Here is a 23,387-nt window from a genome sequence, read left to right on the forward strand (position 1 = left end):
TTCATTTGCGGTGATCAAGAAGACTGCCACTATCGTATTTCTTTATAAAATGGTAGGTCCAGCTGGAGAGTCACAGACAATCGTCGACCTTCTTCAGTCCAGCGCAGATGGTATTAAGTCAAGAGCGACATTCACGCGTACTACAGTCTACCGCTCCAGCTCACCCTCATAATTATATAGGTCGCAAACGCTCTCCAGAGGTACGCGAATCTACCGACCATGAAATTCGTCTCCTTGCTTCTCTTCTTCATGACGTATGTGAAAGGTAAGTTTTCCGTCATTCTTAGCTATTTTTAACCTGGTACTTTAACGGGCTGCTTCACGTTTACAAAACATCGCCGAATTAAAGACTTCGACAGGCTAGCCAATGTAGGCACATTTTATCTCCTCCGGGGCATCATCCTGCCATCGCATGGCGGCTTGGTAGCTTAGCATGATATCGCGAAGAGTAAATATTCAGTAAAAGAGTTTGCAGTACGTAATCACCTTGCCTACTTACCTTTAAGAACTGCATTTATAACTCCATCGAAACGAGAACACGCCGTTGTGGTAGATGCGACATAGTGTTTGTCTCGAGCACGCAGGTGCAGACAGACTGCGCGCGAGTTTCAAGTGACCTAAATCGAAGACAATTACCTTCCCAGCCATGAGGATTGGGACTTGAAAGTGATGAATTCGCAGCAGTTGGTCGAAGCGACATGGACGCCTTTCCTGGTGGCGTTCGTGGTGGTGGCATTCCGTTGAATCGCTGGCAGCGCTACAACACGCTGTCGCGTTCCACTCCTAAAGGCGAAGCTTAAGCGCCATTAACGAGTAGTTAATTAGTATGTAGTAATTAACAAGTAATCAGCCATCAATTAGTAATTTGTCAGTTTTAGTAATTAGTCATTATTATGTGTGATGTCATCCAGTTGCGACGTCACAAGTGCCACAGAGGCAGTCACCGTGGTGCGGAAAACACTTTCGCCTCTACGCACTTTAGACAGTGAAAGTGCCCCCTGAGTTTTGTTGACAAATGTACAAGCCTGGTATTTGAATTTTATTATTACACTTGGTATAAATGGATCAGTTCACATGTATTTGTGCGCGAAATTTGAAAACGTGAAGTAGAAGTTGTGGTTTCTTGCGATGATCTTTTGCTGAAGTTCCGACCAGCGTCTGTTTCTCTCAGCCGCCTTTACAGATTTATACCTTTTTTCACGTGGGCTTTGAATATAACCTAGCTGCTGCCGTGCAGTTAAAAAGATTCTAAAGGGGCGCTATCGTATTCGCCAACCACAGCCTACTGTCGTGGATGCGTTGTTTATAGAAACGTGCCCGAGACATTTACCGATAAGTGCCCAGACTTAGTCAAATATCAAAATCCCATCCCAAGATCGGGCTGATCCCAGCCCAAAGAATCTTATCAGGGCAGATTTCTCGGGCTAGTCTTCACTCGAGCACAGTTCCGTCGCTTGTGCTGCATATTCGGGGAAGGCTTCCAAGCTTGCCGATTTTTACCAATGTACACTTAGGAGCTAGTAGGTGAGACAATTGGGAGTTTTACTGTAGGAGGCCTCAAATCTTTCAGCCGCAAGGAATGAGCATAACTTAAGGCACGCCTTGCGTTATTGGTTAATCACAGCAGCAAGTGCCATTTCGACCAAATACCGTGCACCCTAACACCCATTCACGTTCAGGCAATATGGCGGCGCCCGCCGAAGCGGGGCCTCTTGCTTTACCACCGATTCGTTGCTGTCGCTACATAGCGTCTTAGACTGACGGTAAATGAAAGAGGCATGAGCTTTGGCTTTGTCTAAGTATGCCTGCCCCATAACATTTTATCCACAAAACACAAAAAATTCGAAATTGCTCCTGTGTTTACGGAGCTGCTAGCCTAGCATCTGCCAGGCTAGGCTAGGGTGGCTCACGGCAGAATTTCACACGACACTGACAGCTGACGGTAAAATTGCTCTTTTATTTTGTTCGCGTAGGTAACTGACTAATCTTGTCTAAAACGTGTCATCTCTCAGCACACCGCCCAAGGATATAAACTGCGCACCAAGAGCTGGTACCAACATTCGCCGTCCCTCAGTAGTTGTGTCGTTGAAACTAAATTGTGCTTTTTGTAGAGATGCTGTGAAAACTCTGCCCGGTCAGTCGTCTCCGCTGGCTTTACGTAACTTTTATTCATGTGTCGTACTGAAAGATTTCTCAAAAGATTGGTATGGAACAGAACTCAGTAATAAATAACAGTTTCGCGTAATATTTTAGACCGAAAAGAGAGAGTTTGAACTTGGATAATAATTTTTATAGGGTCTCTCAGCGAGTATAAAATCATGTGCATTTGTGGAACTTTCATTATAAAATGCCTATAATGCGAGAATTGCTGATAACTCACAGAGCGCTTTAAAAGTTCTTTTAGCAAAGAAGTACCGCAAGTGTGAATCAAGACCGAAGCCCTTAAAAACTTCTGTTGCCCTTTTATAACCTTTCATTCCGCGACAGCACGATGGGGCTTAAGACGTTGCAGTTTTCCACAGCGACACTAGGCCTGCTAGATTCTTCTGTGCTGGCCAGTATCGGTAGTAAAGACCGATGACGACGAGTCTTTTGGGACTATCACATTGCGGTGAGTCCTGAACGCAGGGTTCTAAGTGTCATGGTTTTTGTTACTACTGCTGAGCAGATGCTTTGCCGCTGGTGAGCGTGTCTGCCATGCCCTATTGCTAAAACAAGCAGAACGATGACTCCAAATGGGAAGCCCATTATAGCACAGATTTTTAAGATATTATGGTTTTTCAGGCGGAACAGTTGTACAGCAGAGACAGCGTCGTGCCAACGCAGGACAACTGCCCGTGGTCTTTAGATGTGTGGGCTGACATTCTCAGACTTTTTCAACCGGCATTTGAAGCAAAATGGGCCCCGTGGACCTTTTGGCTTCAGCATTAGAAAGGTTGAATGTGAATCACTCGTTCGCACATTAAACAAGTGTCATGAATCTGCGAGTTTACATCATATCACTGTCTCTCTTTAGGCACAATGCATTTGTCAGCAAATAAAAATACATTTGTAAATATGTTAGGCTTTCAGTTTCATACACTAGCTTTTACCGTAACTATTGCCTTAATGTGAACCTTCCTGAACTGCCAGGCACGACTGTAAAAGGCACACGGCTCGCAGCGCAGAATCAAGTAACACTGAAATACAATAACAAAAGAAAATATATGTCTCCTTCGAAAAACGTAGCGCGAAACACAAGACACAGGTAAGGTGAAGACAGGACACGAGCGCTTCTCACGACTAAATTTTTATTAGGAAGGATAACAGAATATATACCACAGATATGGAGGCGAAGAGAAAGAAGGAAACAACAAAATAACAACTCAAAAAAACAAGAACAAGACGAGAAGATAAGAGGTCGGCGATGGACGCAGGTACATAGCATTGCAATATAAAACACGTGCACAGTTACTTGACAACCGATTGGAGGTACACAATCTCACTTTTTGTTAAGGCGATCGATGCGTCACTAATACACTCCCCCCCCCCTTTCGCGATATAGAACGCTTCAATAATCTCCCTTGTACGTTGGTGATATGCCCTGTCAAGAACAGCAGTCTTATCGAAAAGGGGGTGACATTTACAATCCCTGCAATGCTTCGGTAAATTTTCAAGAGCTGTTGGCGTCAAAGAATTTCTGTGTTCAAACAGCCGGACATTTAGACACCGCCCGGTCTGCCCTACATAGAATTTTCCACACGAAAGAGGAATCTTATAAATCACCTCTTTTTTACATGGCACGAACCTTGATTTGTGATTAACATGGCAACGATGATCACTTTTCAATCCCTCTGCTTTCGCTCTGACCACCGCACACAATCCAGATAACTTCACGGGAGCTGAGATTACTGTGCCCACCTCGTAACGATTGGCAACATTTCGTAACCCATGTGAAAAACGATGTACATAGGGCAAAACGACAGGTTTCTTTTTCGCGTCGAATAACATAGCCTTCTTGGCATCCTTGCCCTTGAGCCACAACAGGAGTTTTTCGCAACTAGTGCTAATCAACGAAAGCGGATAACCGGACTTAGTCAATCTATTAACTTGTTCATGAAAACTTGTGGCTATTTTATCATGGCAAGACTTAAGTAAAGCAGAGCGTAAGCATGAGGAGACAATTGCATTTTTTACTACTTTAGAATGCCCGGAGTGAAAATGGAGTAAAGGTTTAGAAGACCTAGGGTGGTAGCCCCAGCAAAGATGCTTATTGCCAGAATGAAGAGATAAGTCAAGAAATTGAAGAGAGTTTTCATTAGGCAATTCGAAAGTGAAACTCAAACCTTGACCACATGTCTTAAATACCTTTAAAACGTCAACGACCGAGTGATTGAAACGATCAGAGGGAAGAAGAACCAAATAGTCATCAACATACCGAAAAATGTTCAATGATAGGCCGTCCAGATTCCTCTCAATTGTTTTGTCGATTTGGCTAAGGAAAATGTTTGACAGAACCGGAGCTACCCGTGAGCCGATACAGATCCCCGATTTTTGCAGGAAAAACGACCCTTTCCAACCCACAAATGTGGACTTCAGGTAGAATGATACCAATTCCAAAAAGGAATCCACGGGCATGCCACTATGATTGATGAACCGCGCCTCATCATTGCAGTCGCAGATGCACGTCCGAACACTTTGCAAAAGAGCATCGTGGGGTATATCATAGTAAAGATTCTCCACATCAATGCTGAAAGCCCGGAGCCCCCTCGTGTCGGACGTCTGTAGGTGCTGGACGATCTTCTCCGAATTAGGTACTAGGAACGGGTCATCAATTTCTAAGGCCGAAAGGCTCCTAAGCAAGAAGCCTGAGATGGCATGTTGCCATGAGCCCGCTTCAGACACGATCGCCCTGAATGGAAAGTCAGGCTTATGTGTTTTGACTGAGAAAAAAATGTCCAAATGCGACACTTTTGCGCCCTTGACAGCTTTCGCTAGGCGATCCATCGACATCTCTTCAAGCAGAGATATCGCCCTCTGCTTGACCTGGGCTGCTTTTTTGGTGACCTGGTGAAAATTCTTTTCCATTGCACCGTTGGCTTTTTCCAGATACATATCATTGGGCATGACGACAAAGAAGCCCTCCTTATCCGAAACCAGCACCCTTAATTTTGAAGAGACCAAGAAATCAGCCAAACTTTTGATTGGGGACTTACATTGCTCGACGTCACATGTCCTAGTCACAGCATCTACACACTCTTCCACACAGCGAGCCCGCACATCGTCCCGTGTCCGAGCAGAAATGGACCTCACCAATGCCAGTTTGTCGAAGGGGTTCAAAGCTGGTTGGAAGGCGTATTTCGGCCCAAGTTGTAGTGTCCTCAGGTGTTTCTCAGGGAGGCGCTGATTTCCTAGTACGATCACCTTTTCTTCCGGGGGTCGTTTTTTCTTCTTGCCAGGAAGACGGATCCGCACCGACGCCCACAGAAATTCCGTGGCCTGCTCCGCAGTCCGGCACCAGTCACGGTAGGTAGGAAGGTAGTTCGGACCGTTGAGTTCGCACACCAGACGAAGGCAGTCCTTGTAGTGTCTGACTTGTCGCCACCACTCAGACCGGGCAGACCGGGCGGTGTCTAAATGTCCGGCTGTTTGAACACAGAAATTCTTTGACGCCAACAGCTCTTGAAAATTTACCGAAGCATTGCAGGGATTGTAAATGTCACCCCTTTTCGATAAGACTGCTGTTCTTGACAGGGCATATCACCAACGTACAAGGGAGATTATTGAAGCGTTCTATATCGCGAAAGGGGGGGGGGAGTGTATTAGTGACGCATCGATCGCCTTAACAAAAAGTGAGATTGTGTACCTCCAATCGGTTGTCAAGTAACTGTGCACGTGTTTTATATTGCAATGCTATGTACCTGCGTCCATCGCCGACCTCTTATCTTCTCGTCTTGTTCTTGTTTTTTTGAGTTGTTATTTTGTTGTTTCCTTCTTTCTCTTCGCCTCCATATCTGTGGTATATATTCTGTTATCCTTCCTAATAAAAATTTAGTCGTGAGAAGCGCTCGTGTCCTGTCTTCACCTTACCTGTGTCTTGTGTTTCGCGCTACGTTTTTCGAAGATGCAATTGCTCCGACTAGCCCAGTTCAGCTTACTTGTGCATATGTCTCCTTTGCAGCTGCCCTTCGTAAAAGTTCTTCGTTATACAAGGAGCTCAGTTTTATTTGAGCGTATTTTTTGTATTTTTATATACGAAATGTAGCAAAGGTTTCAACGTCCGCACAAATATGAACCAAACGTTTACTGCGACTGGTGTTCTGAGAGAAGTAAAAAAGGTGCGTATGTATTTCAGGGAACAAGAAGTGACAGGTGGCACAGCTCTGAAATCAGACACCTAAGGACGGGTCTTCATAGGAACCAAGATTGGTTCAGTGCCCTCAATCTTTTTTACCTTTTTCCATTTCATAGTCCGAATGTACTCCAATGCTGCCAAGGATTCAATTCTTCAGTTACACAATAGTCCTACCACAATTTTATGTTTACAAGCCGGTGAGAAAATGCTGTAAATTCTTTTTCCGTTGCCAAAGCTATAACGCTGTGACACTGTGGTCGCATCTTTTGTGTTCGGTTATTTCTATTGTATCATGTACTCCACACGCTCCTCCTGCAATAATAATTCTTTCGGGTAATGTGCCAATCCTGACGAAATGCAGAGGTAAGGAAACTTCATAATAAGTAATAGAAAAGGGACCAACCCTTACTTTCACGGCATAGAACACCCTATTTCAGCAAAATGCTCCGTAAATGCCTGAATTTCACATCACGTCAATTGCCTGTTCGCCTGCACCGTCTAAGTCGACGTCCAAAAATGTTTCAACAGGTCTGCGCTCAGCGGTGATGTTGTAGCAATAGCAAAACGTCTTGTCGCTCAGGACGACCAACCAGTGTTTAAGATCACGCAAGCCACACCGGGGATGCAGGCTGTCCCTGCGGTCATTCGGGACTTTTCATCTGCGTTAAGCGAGTGGTCCGTCTCGATATTGCCGCCAACATGCTCTCACGTCGGAGTCAACGATCATCGAATATCCACGCAAATGAATAAAACGGCCTCCCGGAGAACATGCAGCATTCTATCCGTCCATTCAATATGAGAAATAGGGAGGTTTTGGTTCCGTGACTTTAAACCTGCCATGGCACTTTGCGTTCCAGGCATCGTCTTATATGACGAATGGCGCGATAAAAACGAGCACGACTGGCCTAACCTTAGGTACTGGCTATAGTTCTTCGGCTTTTTACGATTCAGTGTAGACATCACGCCAGAAAACACACTTCATGACCTTTTTCCCGGCCGAGCCGCCTATAGAGCTTTAATGTTGCTTTTCTGTACCAAGATGACGTACTAGCTAGGCCACACGCCAAGGGACTTATGTAGCCCTCAAGCGATGTACCCAATTGCAACTGCCGCCTGCTGCCACTACCTCTTCTCGTCTGAGACGCCAGCTGTGCACAGCGAACAGTGCAGCTTTGGCATGCATATTTTCTCTTGTAACAGAGTTTCGCTGTAATAAACTCTTACAGGTACCGCGCTGACTTCCACATCTCCTGCACAAAAGCCATAAGTCTGAATTTACAATGCTTCTGCGTATTAAATAACCGCGAGCCCAACCATCAGGTCCCCCAAAACGAAGATCGGACACTATGCAGCGCTGCGTTTCAGCTGCCAACCGTCTTACACTGCAACGCTCTCCTAACTCCTCAGTTTTGTGATTTGTTACCGAGGCAAACTGCGGCTTGCAGGGTCGCCGAAACCACGGATTGTTTACCCCAGGCTTCTCAATGAGAGAGCCTCTGACGGGAGGACTGTCATTCACGTCCACGATAATCTGACGCTCTCCCTCAGAAAAGCGTCGGTTGCATCACCCACGATGCGAGTGCTGACGGAAGAAGACGGGCAGCCATTCACGCTATTCGTAAGTAAAAAGTAAAGTAATTCCATTTGTATCCGTAGGTTATCAATGAAACCCGGTAATATATTCTAGCTTTAGGTATTTTCAGCATTAACTCAAGAACAGTAGACACAGATTGCTTCTAAGAGGTATGTACGGGCAGTTTCCACATAATCATTTCTGAGTGCAGCTGACGCACGCAATCAGCAATACCAGGTGTTTTTTTAATGTTTACACAATTTCATTTTAAGACTTTCGGAGACATATCACTGCGGCTTTTGCAGGGGAGGTTTAATGCAAGGCGGATATTAAGCACGTAGAGAATATTGATGATTAGACAAAAAAATAACTTAATAGAAGAATAAACTTTTCGCAGTTCATCTTTGGGGCACGAATACATTGCAAAACTGACCGTCGTCAACATCGAATCTGAAACCAGTCTACATTTTCTTATTCGCAAAGCAGTTATAAATATCGAACGTCAAAAATCGCATTTCAAACTTACTTGAGTTGGTTTTCCCGCACTGCATATATCTGACGGAGCCGCTGCTCGTGGTATTGTCGTAGAAATTAAGTAAACTTCTGCGACATCATCAACTGCAGAAACGTCATCTGTGTATAATGAACACGAAAAACGAAAGCCAACTAAAAGAGTTTCAGTGGGTATTTTGATGGTCGATGTTTAGACAGGCCTTACCTAAGAGAAAATGTAAGACCACTGATGTCAGCATTCAAATTCTAGTGTAATAAAAAAGGTAAATACATTATTTTACGTAATTAATCGCCTTATTATTCAGCTCTGTCACGCACCTAAAGTTCGCCTTCCTGTATAATCCACCGACGCAGACCTGACCAGTGGATATCTCAGAGTTTTTAAAATAACAACCGGAAAGCGTTAAAACAACCTCCCCACATACTGAATAATAACCACTTGGATTTTCAAACGCGTGCATGTTGCTTTGTAGCACCACCAAGTACCTGCTGCGGTCACTTCCTCAAACTGCTTAATGAATTCAGATGTATTTAGGGCGCCAAGACAGGTTGTAGGCAGAAAAACACCAGGTGAGGCGCCTCTTCCTGTGTTTTTCTACCTTCGTCCTTTCATTGCGCCTTAAATAATTGATAATGAACCAAAACCAACTCGCCCCGCAAAATGTACTATTAATGCTTATTGCATGCGGAGGGAAATCGCAATAGCATGCAGTAGCACGTGGGACTCGGCGATTCGCATTTTGCGTGACCTCCTTTGTTCCCCCAGCGCGGTTCATTGCTTCATAATTCTCGGAACACAAAAAGTCACCTGTCTTGTGGGGCGTAACCTTACATATGAAGGTCGTAATGGCTCGGCGGTTTTCTCTTGAAGCATAGGAAGCACTAGATGTCTGTATGCAGCACCGAGGAAAAAAAACCTTCTTTTTTGACCTATATAAAATGACATGGCTATCACTTGCCGGCAGCTACGAACCTCTAATTATTACCAGCGGGCTGTTAGTCGCAAAGTTCACTATTAGAAGTTAGCCAGGAAGTTCAACAGTGCTCACCTGTCACTGCCTCCTCGCGTCCTTCACTAACAGCATTGCAATGTAAAAAAAAAAAGATACCTGGACTTCTGAAAAAGCCTCTTTTCATGTACTGCTGCGGGGCTTTGTTTTAATGCCTTGCATTAAACTGTTGCAACTAAACCATGTGTTGAAATCACTCGGATCTTTCGCAGTACAGCGGTGAAGATATTGACAGAGATCTGTACGAAGACGAAGATAAGTTGGCCTCACTTGCGGTAACGAGCAAAGAAAACGGCGTGCATATGGTACGTAGTACGGAACAATAGAATGAATGGTAACAATAGATTCTAAGCATCGTTCTGTGAAGGGCCCTAATGCTATTTATGCATTTCGCCTTCATGCACTCGATTGCTGTAAGCCTGGGAACACACTCCTTAAAGCTGCAGACAACCGTGTGGTACCTTCGCTATGGTAGGTACGACACTGTTGCACCGAAACTGCCAAACGCTTCAATAATGCCACTTCAACCAAAGCGTTAAACCACTGCTAGCTCATAGCTAGGTTGGTATTCTGGGATAGATTCAGTAGAAGTTATTTTCAATGATTTGCAGGATTTTTACAGTTAGGTAACGCAGATAACCACAGAAATAAGTGGACACAATAACCATGGCTCGCTTAATGAAGAAAACAGCTTGTGAAGAGTTAGCAAAATATGTTTTGAGAATTGACCAAACGTCACTTTTAATAAAACCGATCAGGTCTCAGTCGTTAAGTGGTTTGCGTTCTTGGAGTGTTGAATTTGCTTGTGTCCTGTGTTCAAAGGTAGCTTAATTCGAATAGACGGATGCATCATAATATCGGACGTGAACCGCAATTTCTTACACAAAACAGGAATGTGCCTGCCTCACTCGAACATTCCTGGCTGAACATTATCAGTGAGTAAAATGAAACAAATGCACAGTAGCAGCCGTGCCTTCTTTTCTGCGTAGTGTGTGTTATCCCTTTAATGATTTCCAGAAAGGGCTAGTCGGTCCTCAGCACAGAATTGAGCCGATCCCTGTATCTGGGCGAGTACAGAATGGCGTCATTCCTCACGCCTTGTACGAGATCGAGCAAGACGAGAGGCTGAATGAAGTTATCTTCAACAGAGACAAATGTAAGTAGAATTTTTGCTCTCTTTAGGACAGTGCGAAAAAAATGAGAATACCCTGCATACTGATTGGACATTCACGGGCAACGTATTTTAAGGCGAAAGCCTTTAATGGGTCATACTGTCGTGACCAAGACGGGTTAGCAAATGTGTCCGCGTTTCAGATTGGTCAAAATGGCCATGACGTTACTAAGCTCGAATTTTGACGGGTGTCCACCGAAATATGTGAGAAAGTTACTGCGCAATTTCCTTTCCTCAAATGCAATTTTCGACTGGTGTCCACCGAGATATGTGAGACAGTTACTGAGCAATTTCCTTTCCTCGAATACAATTTTCATTTTCTTCATTACGGCCCCTCTTTCTCTTTCTTCTTTCGCTCCACTTCCTCCCTTTCTATACGGTGCGGTTCAGGTGTCCACCGAGATGACAGGAAATTACAGCGCCATTTCCTTTCGTGAAAAAGCGTTGCGTTCAAAAAGCAACGCATCGCGCCGAACGGATGGTGCCGTTCCGTGTACCCCAGGGCAGCGCTACAAGTCCACGCCTAAAGGCAAAGATTAAGTGTCATTAATTGGCAGTTAATGCAATAACAGAACGCGAAATGAACAATCGCGTAGCAGAATGCCGCACATAGGCTTTCGCCTTTCACCACTTTAGCCGCTAAAGTTCCTCGTAACTTTTTTTTTCCTACTGCTGAGCAGCGTTTAAACTTGATTTAAACTCGACAGCTTTGGTGTCATCCCAGATGCCATCAGTACGGTCCCCAAGTCCCTAAGCCGTGTTGCTTCAATACGGCAATTACAGCGGCTTTCTTAAGGCCGCATATTTTAAAGTAGCCTTCATTCCTATGTTTCCCCTAAAACTGTTTTTTTTCTACATGTTTGGCAGCATTGTAGAATTTCTATCCTGTGGAAATTGGTTTTAAATTTTTTCATCCGTCAGTATGATTTCAAATGGTAAGTGAAAAATAATGAGAAAGCAATCGTTTCCTCCATATTGATACCCACACGTCGCTTGCTGACAGGAATTTTAAGGCATTTTAAGGATAGCTATGGCCTTGAATTTTACGATCTTAGTTATTGCTTGAATATGCTAGTATGGGCATTTGAACTACACAGCGGTATTCGTTTCACTAATCTGTGGCCAGTCAGCGCTGGGTCAATGTAGAAATAATCCTGTCCATGCAAGAGATTTCGATTTTGGCGTGCTAACAGTAATTTAATAACGAGAGGCGCAAAGAAATCGGCGAGTTGGTGACGCTAGTTAGGCGAAGAATACCGCAGTAGATAGACAAGCTTGTGTGTATGCGTGATACCTCTCGTCCTAGTCATTTTTTTTTTGCCGCGCCATTCTTGGCTTAACATTGATAAAGGACTTACAGTAATAAAAACAATTAGTTATACACAACAAAGGGGACATCAGCAATTTAACTGCAATAAAGAACTCGAAATGCTCAGGACACCCAACAGAAGCACTTTCAGGAGCAAAAGAACTCACTTTTTGTCGGAAAAGTTGAAGGGACAGCTAACATAGAAAACTCTGGTGTACAAATCGTAGAAACATCACAATATACGATACTCCTTCGGCCAGACGGTGCGTGCTTCAAAGCACGTGTGAAGCAGAGCACGCTGATGTATCCGTCGTACTTTTTATCCGATCTGGTCTTCGCAACAGAAATTCATTCTTGATCAGTTAGCAAACAAAATTTTTCTGTTTGTTTTCTAATATATGGCCGAATGGGTGATAATTCGTACTTCTGTGGCAGCTATGACCTGAACAGTTATTGGCTGCGTGGCATAAACGTTGGGGCACTCACCAAGTCAGAAACGTTAGTTGACTTTCCGGAACATGTACGGGTTGCTTCTTCACAACCAACCGAGAAACCTGCACCTTGAGCATCTAAGACTGCTCGCCGTAATGTTTTTGCAGAAGCCAGGTGAAGATTCTTTTTTCTTCTCTTGATAGTGTTCGGATTCGTCTGTATTATCAGACATTCTAGGTTCAGTCACGCTGACAAATTTCTAGCGGTAACAGCAATTTCTACGTCATCCCAAGAGATATCATGGAGTTCTTTTTTCGCATGTTCTGATACAGCGCTTGAGGCCGTCCGATTCTTGACGACATCGTTGCGGTGCTCTATTAGCCGCAGAGGCAGATTTCCATTGGAGTGCATAGTGCAACCGCGCGAAACGACGAGGGACGAAGAGAGGAAAGCACAGAACAAGACGCGGAACTTCAACTAAGGTTTACTACAAGGAAAACCACATTTATACAGGATTCGTAATCACACCTGATAAACAGCATTAACATCACATTATCCGGGCACGTGGCGCGCATGCCCGTATAATGTGATGGTGTGTGCTGTTTATCAGGTGTGTTTACAAATCCTGTATAAAAGTGGTTTTCCTTGTAGCAAACCTTAGCTGAAGTTCCGCGTCTTGTCCTGTGCTTTCCTCTCTTCGTCCCTCGTCGTTTTGCGCGGTTGCACTATGCAGTCCAATGTCAACCATGCACCAACTAGCCCGCCTTCACTTGTTGCAGATTCCCATTCCCGCCGATGTAAGCGGAGTCACAGTCATGATATGGTATCTTATGTACGATAGCCATGAACTTTAAGCGGGACAGAGCATCTTTGACACTCAAGAGATTCCCGCCCAATTTGGTAGTTGACATATATGCATAATGCACATTGTGCTTCTTGAAGGCTCGTGTCAGGGCTTCGCTTACGCCTGGGAAGTAAGGAACCTCCAGCCGTTTTCGTCGAGATGACGATATTTCATTTTGTGTGAGCTGCGGCTGCGAATGCTTGTCGATCTGGCGTTTGGACGCACTTTTAATAACCTTTTGTGGGTATCGGCTCTTTGCCAAGTCCTTTTTTATTGTTTCGAATTTCAAGTCCTTTGTTATTGCTCCAGGTGCTCCTTGGAATACGTGCCAGCCGCACGGTTCACAAGTGACGCCCACTGTGTGCACAGGTTGTCAGCTTTAAAGCTTTTCATGGCGCCGTATTCTTTAACGCTTTACGGTTATCATCTGCATAGTTGCGTTCCTAATTTGTTGCATCGAAATACAGCAGTTCAATGTAAATTTGCGACTGCCCATTTTTACTCTCTTCATATTCTCTTTTCCGTCTTTCGGACACCTGCGGTAACGAATACGCCGATACGCCGTACGTTGTGAGTCCGGCGCACAGTTAATGCGATATATTTTAACGTCATGGTCCCTGGAAATCGAACAATAGACTGAAAATAGCTGTGGAGGAAGAAAAAAACAGGCTATACCTGCTTTAGTCTCAGTAGACATCTCGCTTTCGCCTCGAGGGAAAGGTAGAAGGAGGCACTGCAAGAAAGAAGGGAGAAAAGGACGTGATGCTTGAGGGCTCCAGAGTAATTCCCACAATTATGGTTTTGGAAAGCTCACAGATTTTGGACACAACGTGCATATTCTTTTCGTTTCACCTACATTGATAGGCTGGCACCACGGCCGGAATTTTAACCCACGTGCAAGGAGAGCTTAACGAAGCCCCTCGCACCTCAATCTACCGTTGTCTTCTTCGCGTGCGGCGCAAGGCCACACTCCTTGTCAAGAATACACTGTACGTGTGGAATTTGCCTCTTGTCTAATGCTACCTGCGTTGTGGTCAACTGACCACGCGTCCGAAAAGGACGTCGTCATGCTTGTTGAAACACCTTCTGGACATTTATTAAATTCTCCATTGTGGGCTTCGATCGCACATTCGTTAATCGTCCTCCCGTGCAATTTCGCCATCGACATTATGACTTGCAACAATACGCCGTCGAACTGGCAGATTTGTATTTTGCTCTGGAAGCTAATCCAATCGAATCAGCAATACCATAAAAGACCTGTCTAAATATTAACGTCACGCAGCAGCGGACCATAAAAACTTTTGCTCGCAAAGGTCCAATTTATTTTTAACACAAAACAGCCGTAATGAATACAGAAGAAACAGCGCTTATGAGAAACGTGATTAATGTACTTTTAACTACGGAAGATAAACACGAATCCACAAAAGAAAGTAATCTTTCAAAGAATGAGTGTTAGTGTCAGAAGAAAGTTTATCGATATCCTCATCGCCAATTATAACGCCTGATATTAGGCCCGCAGACGTACAAGCACATAGTTTGTGTTCCACGCATTCAACTTGTAAATGGCTGCTCAGAGTTGAGCCTTTCGGGACGCATTTTGGATCTGAGAGATTCATGCAAGTGAACTGAAGTTAACTGCCGGTCTTACGCAACGAATGTACGATAACGCCTCCGTTCCTGTCTGGCGTAGCTGTGCTAAAACACCGCGCACGATATTCTTTTATAAAGAAGGCGACTGTAACGCTATATCGCGAACGGAGTGTGTTTCTGCCTGAGTTCCAGTCACATAGCTTACCCATTTAAGCTAATACATTATGGGGCATATTCAAAACTGTTACCGCGGACGGAGAGCTACATGCCATCACGACTAATTTCTGCCAAACGTCATAATGGCAAACCCTAGATAAAAACATACTAATTTATAATAAATGAATATTACCGTTTGTTTTGTAGTTACTGTCAGTCCCACGATCGTGACGTATGCATGAAAATGAAAAAAAAGTTAGCAAAGCCAGAAAGAAAGAGAGTCGTTAAGCTCAAAATGCATATTTGCTTAATCTAGGAAGAAAATTAAGGATAGCCTGAAGGAAGTCTGGAAGCATCTAAAATGAAACACAAAAATACAGACGCCACTCCTGATAATTCGTATGCCATCAACTACGCGGCTGATAATGAAACCAAAGCAGCAATTTTTAATATTTACTTTCAGTCCACATTTTTGCAACTGGTTCCTGCCATTTGCAACTGGTTTCAAGAGCGACAATAGGCTTACTCAAATGACAGGTGTCTAATTTATAGAGCATGGGATCAGTTTGCTTTTAAAGAATGTTAAAGTCCACTGAGCCTCTGGTCGAGATGATATCTCAAACTTGATCCGTAAGAAATGCGCTATTTTTATCGTCTCTTTCTTATCTACAATATTTACAACGTCCTTTAACAAGGCGCGTTGCCTTCTGATTGGAAGTGCACAAATGCTATACCCATCTACAAGAGTGGTAAAAACAACCTCTAACTACAGACCCATTTATATTACTAGCGTGCGTTGTAATATGTTAGAGCATATCATTTACCAACCTGATGAGCAATTTTAAAAGCTACAACGTTTTCTCCCCAAGGTATCATTGACAGCACCGGTTTTTCATATGGCACACAGCTAATAGGATTTACGCATGAAATTGCTTCTTCAGTTAACTGTAATAAGCGAGCAGTGCTAAAACGGGGGCTAGTTGGTTTTGCATGATTGCTAAGTGCGATACTTTAGAACACAATCACGAGAAGTGTAAGGTCTCATAAGCAAGCAGATTGTATATTTTTATATGTCCGCAGGGCGTTTGATTCTTCCTCACATACATTGCTGTTACAAAAGCTCTCCATTCTTAACCGACCTGCCAAACGTATGATCTAGATTGAAGCTTATCCAGTTGAGAGAAGACACCAAGTAGTTGTCGATGGCGTATCGTGATCTTAGGTGAATGACTTATTTGGCGTACCGCAGGGTTCTGTTTTGGCCCTGCTTCTTATACTGCTGTTTATTAATGAGCTTACCGAAACTGATTCCAGCCGCGTCAAACTATACGCTGATAATTGCTGCATCTATAATAATGTTGGCTGTTAAAATGACCACAACTGAAGAAGTAAGAACCAGCGCAGCGACGACGGACAAGTAAGAAGAAAGGAGAAGGACAAGCGCTGACTAACAACTGAGGTTATTAGAAAAAACACATGTATTAATACCCACAAAAAAAAAAGGACGCATGCTACTCCGCGCCCCGCCGCGGTGGCTCAGTGGTTACGGCGCTCGGCTGCTAGCCCGAAAAACGCGGGTTCGATCCCGGCCACGGCGGCTGAATTTCTATGGAGGCGAAATTCTAGAGGTCCGTGTACTCTGCGATGTCAGTGCACGTTAAAGAACCGCAGGTGGTAGAAATTTCCGTAGCCCTTCCCTACGGCCTCGCTCATAGCCTGAGTCGCTTTGGGACGTTAAACCCCTATTCAATCAATTAAAGCATGCCACTCCGCAAACACTTCTAATCATAGGAATCAAGATACTTAATCTCAGAGTCATGAAGAAGCGCCGAGGCAGTGCTTACACACGTGTCACCATTCACGTGGATGTGATGTGCCTCACACAGCTCCCTTGTTAATTTATCCCTATGCGTAGAAACAACATTTGTCTCATAGAAAAGAGGAGTGCCCATTTTCTTATCAGGGGAACCCGTGTTATTATTCATGGGGCAATCTCTGTTATGTAACGCAAGGTTGGACGATGGGATACCTATTAAAGAGGTATTGCTGACATAAACAGAGGATGGCACGAAGTGGCACGAACTTATTTTGGCGTTTTATCTTGCAGGCTCTACTATCGGTTGTTTTTTTTTTTTGTATTTTAGCCTTTGCTTTCCTATCTACTATGGCGCATATTTTTTCAAGTTTTTTTTTTTTCGGGGCTGGGAACAGCACTTAAATGCCATATCTGGCGCCTACACACTTTAATCTATGTGACAAAAGATGTACATATGGTATAACCGCATCCCTTTTTATACCGGTCGGAACAGACGGATGGCAATTCTTAAAAGACTTTAGTTTCCTCGGAATTTTGTTCCTTGCAAGCTAGATTGTCTCTTCCGGGAAGGCTGCCGATTGTAATCTCCTAACCTGCTGACAAAAACTATTTGCCATTCTATGCACACAAGATTTTGAAAGTGTTGATCCTAAACGTGCAACGGCTGTTCCACATTTAACTAACTTAGAATGGGCTGGGCGATAACTTAGCAATGGCCTCACTGAGCGCTGCTGGAACGACCAGCAGACGTGATCACGGCACAGGACCAATCTTAAGTTCAAAAACTGGAGCTCGTTGTTTTCCGGGAGTTCGAACGTAAATTTTAAACTTTGTCCGCAACTATCAAATACCGTGAGAATTTGTTCTCCATGGCGCTTGAGCCTACGCATTTTGATGGCAAAGTGGGCTCGACCCATGTATGTTACAGATTTTGGCCCTTTTACCCTGATGTTGTAGTTAATTAAAATACTAGCGCATAAAACTAAGACAAAGACAGAGAAGGAGACAGGACGAGCGCTAAACATCAACTGAAGGTTTACTACACCAAACATGTACTTAAAAACACTTCAGGGGCACATGCGCACACTGAGTTACAAAAAACTAATCAAGAAGTGTCAAACTGTTTCGAAGATACATGGTTTCTTTCCTGGTCAGGGCAAGTGACGTCGTGCTTACACACTTGTCACCTTTCCTGATAATGTGATAAGCCTCACAAATCTCACGACCTAACCTTGTGCCTCCCCTACCAAGCACACACGTGGCATCAAACGCCGGCACGCACCCGCACCGCTTACAATGCGTAGCCAAATGGCTGCCCCCCGCCAATGAATCCACCAGCGTGCGATGCTCTCGTAGCCGTTCATTTAGGAAGCGTCCAGACTGTCCCACGTAGCATCTACCGCATGAGAGGGGTATGCGGTATACTATGACAAACCAACTAGCCCAGCTTTCCGCCTTGATTACCCTGATGATGGGACCAAACAATGAAGCGGAGTTATTTTGGCCTTTGTAGCTTTTCTTATTTCTTGATGCATTCTTCGAATCAACAGCAAATTGTTAAATTCTTTTCGAGCACACACGTGGCATCAAACGCCGGCACGCACCCGCACCGCTTACAATGCGTAGCCAAATGGCTGCCCCCCGCCAATGAATCCACCAGCGTGCGATGCTCTCGTAGCCGTTCATTTAGGAAGCGTCCAGACTGTCCCACGTAGCATCTACCGCATGAGAGGGGTATGCGGTATACTATGACAAACCAACTAGCCCAGCTTTCCGCCTTGATTACCCTGATGATGGGACCAAACAATGAAACGGAGTTATTTTGGCCTTTGTAGCTTTTCTTAGTTCATGATGCATTCTTCGAATCAACAGCAAATTGTTAAATTCTTTTCGAGCATTCCCATTATTAAGGCTGATTAGAGACTGTTTACAAATTTTGGCCCGTGAAAAGAAGAAAATCATTTTGCTTAGTCTAATCCCTCGCAGGTATTGCTGATGTCTACAGTGCTACTAAATATTCAAACCCAAAATGTTGCACCCGCAACTGAATTTGGTGTGCACAATTGTTGTAAATTTTTGCAGCCTACATATTTGTCATATTCCTTGTGTTGATAGCGAACTTTCTAGTTAAAGGGTGCAAAGTTACCCGAACATCCTGGAACAACGTAGAGCGGACTCCGCGTGGATGCGATCAATCGAATGACGCGTAATAGTGTTTTTTTAAAGATGTTTAATTTATTGATTTATTGGAGGAAAAATATTAAAGTCCAGACTTCAGATAAAATGTTTTGTAGGCATATTACACGCATTTTTGTAACACCTGAAAGCTTTTGTTGTGTACAAATCAGGTTTTGACTATAATAGTGCCTGGGTATCCAAATTAAATTATTCGCCTTTTACAGGGGCATTCAGGCCAACTTCGTCGCTTTATTAGGGGTGGTGAGATCATAGAGTGCGTTTTCTTTTACTTTCACGCAAAATAGCCGTTATCAATGAGAGAGCGTATCAAGGATGGCAAGAAACACCCCAGAGGGTCCCTGAAGACGTAACTGTCGAAATATTCTTCGTCGTGGATGCCCCTCACCACAGCCGTTTTTCTACACACGAAGGGCTGCTGGGCTACCTGTGCGTCATGATCAACTCCGTAAGCTTCCGCCAGCATGCGGCATTCTTCATTCTCTTTTTGCTGGAAGATGAAAGAGCTATAAATGTGTGCTTTACGATCAGGTTCATTGTTTTTGGCGATGGTGCATTATATTCGGTTCAAGATTCGGTTCAAAGGATAGCAGTAGTGCGGCAGTATACACTATGTAGAAATATAGGATAGCCCTTCCATTTTCGCACACGCATACAGTACTCTTCCCTCTTGCTAAAAACAAGGTTTTTAGTTACTGGCGACATTTCATGTTATGCTTCAGCGTATTCTGTCTGTGTGCCGTGTCGTGTGTCGTACAGCCGTTCCCTCATTCGCACACTCGACCAATCAGTACACAGACCGCTCCTCGCTGCCCCAATTTGTCTTCACTGCCAAGGCAGGAACTTAGAAGATGGGAAAAGACACAAACACATAGAACCCACAGAAATTAATGGAGGAGCGCAAACGGGCATTTCAAAGAAATGGCGGAAGGTTCCCGAGTTCGCGTTCCCCCGTGCGTTTCAAACAAAAGCGACTGCCGCCCCTCCAGTCATAAAACGGTGAGGAGGACTCAAAAAAAAACTACGTGCATGAAAAGGACGCCTGTTATCTGGGGATGTTGCTGACAAAAACGAACTGATATATGAAAAAATGCGCTCGCTAACATGTTGAGGTGGTCGAGCCAATCGCGTCTCTCGATCATTCAGTGTGCGAAGTAAATGCAACGACGCTATTTGGTCTTTGGATGCGCACACAGCGACTGGAGTCGAACCACGATCAGACATAGATTGCCATAAGATTATGCCTTGAGTCGTGCCTGGCTCCAACACATCGCCCTACCAGACACAACGGTCAAGAATGTGGTGGCTTGTGGAAGACACTTCACTTCGGATGACTACGACCGCAATCCAATGCTAATTCAGGCGAGGGACAGTCTCCTTCAGTGAGGCTAGGACGAGAATGGACAACTGGGGCGGGGAAGGACAAATAAAAAAAAGCGCGACGAAACACTGCGAGGATACCCAAGGAGCAAAATAGAGAGGATGTTAGGTGATTCCCCCCCCCCCCCCCAATCGGTGAAATATCCCGGGTAGCAGAAAGAACAAAAAAGAATTGTTTTCAAGGCGGGGACGTGACATAGACATGTGACGCACTCCACCAGACGCCACGCCTCCCGCTAACATCGGAGGAGGAAGGGCGAATTTCCCTTGCGGCGACTACTCGACAAGGCGCGAGACAGAAAAATCTCTTGGAGGGGACAGAAGGAGAGGAGCATGGCGAAGTAGCTTGATTGCGATAGGTGTAACTAAGCTAGCAATCAGTCCATTCAAGATACTCGCGGCCGTGCCATCCGGGGACGATGCCTCGCTACCAGAGAGGTGTAATGTTTTCGACGAGAAGGTGGTCAGTGGCCCTTTAAGAACTCCGCTCTAAAATAATACACCAAACACACTTGTAAAAGGCGGCAATAATATAGAGAAGCGTTAAATAAAGCAGAATAAAAGATATCTTAGCCCCGCTCCACATGGTTCGTACTTTACACGTTGGCTGGTTCAGTTTTTTTTAGCGACGCGTCAAAATAAAGGTATTTTTAGCCTGCTCCACAGCAACAGGGGTCTGGCTGCCCCTCTGGCATTTGGTCTGCAGCCACACGTAACAAACCTCTGTCACGTAACTAGCGTGTCTGTAGAGAAGGCATGGCTCAAGTATTAGAGTAGTATTACCAACTGTGTTTCCGTCGGGAACAGCAGAATCGATTTGCCCTCATTGAGCGAACTTGTTCTAGCCAACTCAGATTAGCAGCAATCTTGGCTTGTTTGTGCCATTTCGTTAGCACTAAAATTTGTTTTCCTCGCGGAGAATACCGAATTCACTATTCTATGCAAATCGCGCCTATGAGTCTAGTTCTGTTTTCTGACCGCTTTCGACAGCTAGCTACTAATAGTAAAAGCTTGCTCACTTCTGGGAGTATTGATCAGAAATTAAGATTTCTTCATATCAGCTTTAGCGCTGTGGTTCTATCTCTCCTGTTTATGTGCAGTGACATGCGCTCGTATCCTTCGTGTCCTACAGTTAAAATCAATCACTTATTAAGCATGAAATGCTTTTAGCCCCCGTTGTCGGCAGTGTGGTGACGTCACGCCGAGACCGAGAGCCATCATCCGGGCACTGATGATGGCTCTCGGGGCACTCAGTGCCCGGATGACTCATCCGGGCACTGAAATCCAGTCATCCGGGCACTGAAATCCAGTCATCCGGGCACTGAATTCCAGTCATCCGGGCTCTGAAACGAGAACATCCGGGCACCGTACGAGACTTAACGAGATTTAACGAGACTCTCTAAGCCCTCCTACGCGACCGGCATGCAAGCGCCGGTTGGTCTGCAAACGAGACAAAAAATAACTGCTGCCAGTGCCTTCTCAATGTTTATCAAGATATCAGTGGAGCTGTGGGTTTGATAATGCACGGAATTATAATTTCCGATTTCTAATAACGCGTGCAAAAAGCACATAAATGTCATGTTACACTTCGTCGTCATACGTGATCCGGGGGAGAAGCGCTGCGTTCAAAGGGCAAGGCATCGCGCCGAACGGGTGGTGGCGTTCCTCCCTTCCTTTACAGTGCGGCTTGGGTGTCCACCGAGATGGCAGAGAATTACTGCGCCATTTCCTTTCCTCAAAAAACCTTGCGTTCAAATGGCAAGGCATTGCGCTGAACGGGTGGTGGCGTTCCTCCCTTCCTGTACGGTGCGGTTCGGGTGTCCACCGAGATGCCATTAGGCCCGTAAACATTTCATGCTTACTCTACTCTCACCACGCTCAGACGACTACAAACAGACACCTACCCAAGCAGAGCCATGTATCACAAAATGTGGCCGAACAGATACGCGAAAGAGTGCGTGTGGTGTGGGGGCTACGCCACAACGTACCACGCCACCTGGGGCTGCGAAAAAAGCCCTTTACTACCAAAGGTAAATAGCCCTAGTCTAGAGCAGTGGGAGGCCCTCCTGGCTGACTCCGACCCGAGCACACAGCTTATGCTGGTGACGAGGGCCTAGGCAGCGGCGGAGGCCAACGGGATCCTGGACTAGGGAATACCGACCACGGAAGCTCCACATCTATCTATCCCCATCCCCCTACTCCCTAACTCTTCCTTTAAAAAAAAAAAATAAATGTTTTCACTACTACTACTACTCTACTCTCGTTTACGGGAGAGACAGAGATTTTTTTTCAGCCAGCGTCCGTTCCGGCGGACGCGGTTGTTGCGACGCGCGTCTTTACTCTCTCTTTTACTCCGTCCTCTTATCTTTCAACTCTCCTCTATCTGCACGTGGCAGCAGTGGTGGCTCGGCTTGAGGCAGTTGGCAGGCCCGTGCACTTTTCCTTTTCATCCTTCTCTCAGTCGCAACCCGCCACCAACCTACTCGGGTTCGAACGCGACCGCCTCGGCCAAGGTTCGGTGGAGGCGAAACGAAAAAAAATTGGCTGTGGCTTAGCTAAGGTTAAGCCTGGATATCTCGAAGCGAAAAGCTTCGGCGATGCTCGTGGTTTAGCTTAAGGTTATACTTACGGTTACACTTAAACGGTATAGCTTTGTGGCTTTTCCGAAACGTATTGTCTTAGGCCTACAAAGTTTGTACAGAGGCAAAATTCTAGAGGCCCGTGTAGTGCGATGTCAGTGCACGTTAAAGAACCCTAGGTGGTCGAAATTTCCGGAGCCCTTCACTACGGCGGCTCTCATAGCCTGAGTCGCTTTGCGACGTTCAACCCCATAAACCAAACCGGAGGCAGAGGAGAAAATGCGCGAGTAGTGAATGCGGTGCTGTCTCAGAAGGTTGCTTTAGCGGACAAATGTCCCTGGTGCGACGAAAAACCTACTCCATATCACATCACATGGGCCTCCCAAAACATAGACGTGGTCCCCAAAATACAAAACCCGAGTGCGGAGCAGTGGGAGACTCTGCTGTCCAGCGACCGCTGTGAAGACCAACAAGGTCTGGTACA

General features: G+C 45.1%; 1 protein-coding gene across 1 annotated transcript in view; it reads left to right on the top strand.

Moving 5' to 3' along the window:
* Window positions 1–219: 219 nt before the first annotated feature.
* The window catches only part of LOC149327173 (venom metalloproteinase antarease-like TpachMP_A), a 52,463-nt gene continuing 29,295 nt past the window's right edge, over window positions 220–23,387 (top strand). Inside the window, exons 1-5 of the mRNA XM_089563441.1 lie at window positions 220–265; window positions 7,780–7,952; window positions 9,643–9,735; window positions 10,448–10,586; window positions 19,232–19,392. Coding sequence (XP_089419567.1) covers window positions 220–265; window positions 7,780–7,952; window positions 9,643–9,735; window positions 10,448–10,586; window positions 19,232–19,392 — 612 coding nt within the window. The remainder of the gene's footprint in view (window positions 266–7,779; window positions 7,953–9,642; window positions 9,736–10,447; window positions 10,587–19,231; window positions 19,393–23,387) is intronic.

This window comes from Amblyomma mixtum, chromosome 10, assembly GCF_055824585.1.
Source record: "Amblyomma mixtum isolate Tamu chromosome 10, ASM5582458v1, whole genome shotgun sequence".
NCBI classification, from domain to species: Eukaryota; Metazoa; Arthropoda; class Arachnida; order Ixodida; family Ixodidae; genus Amblyomma; species Amblyomma mixtum.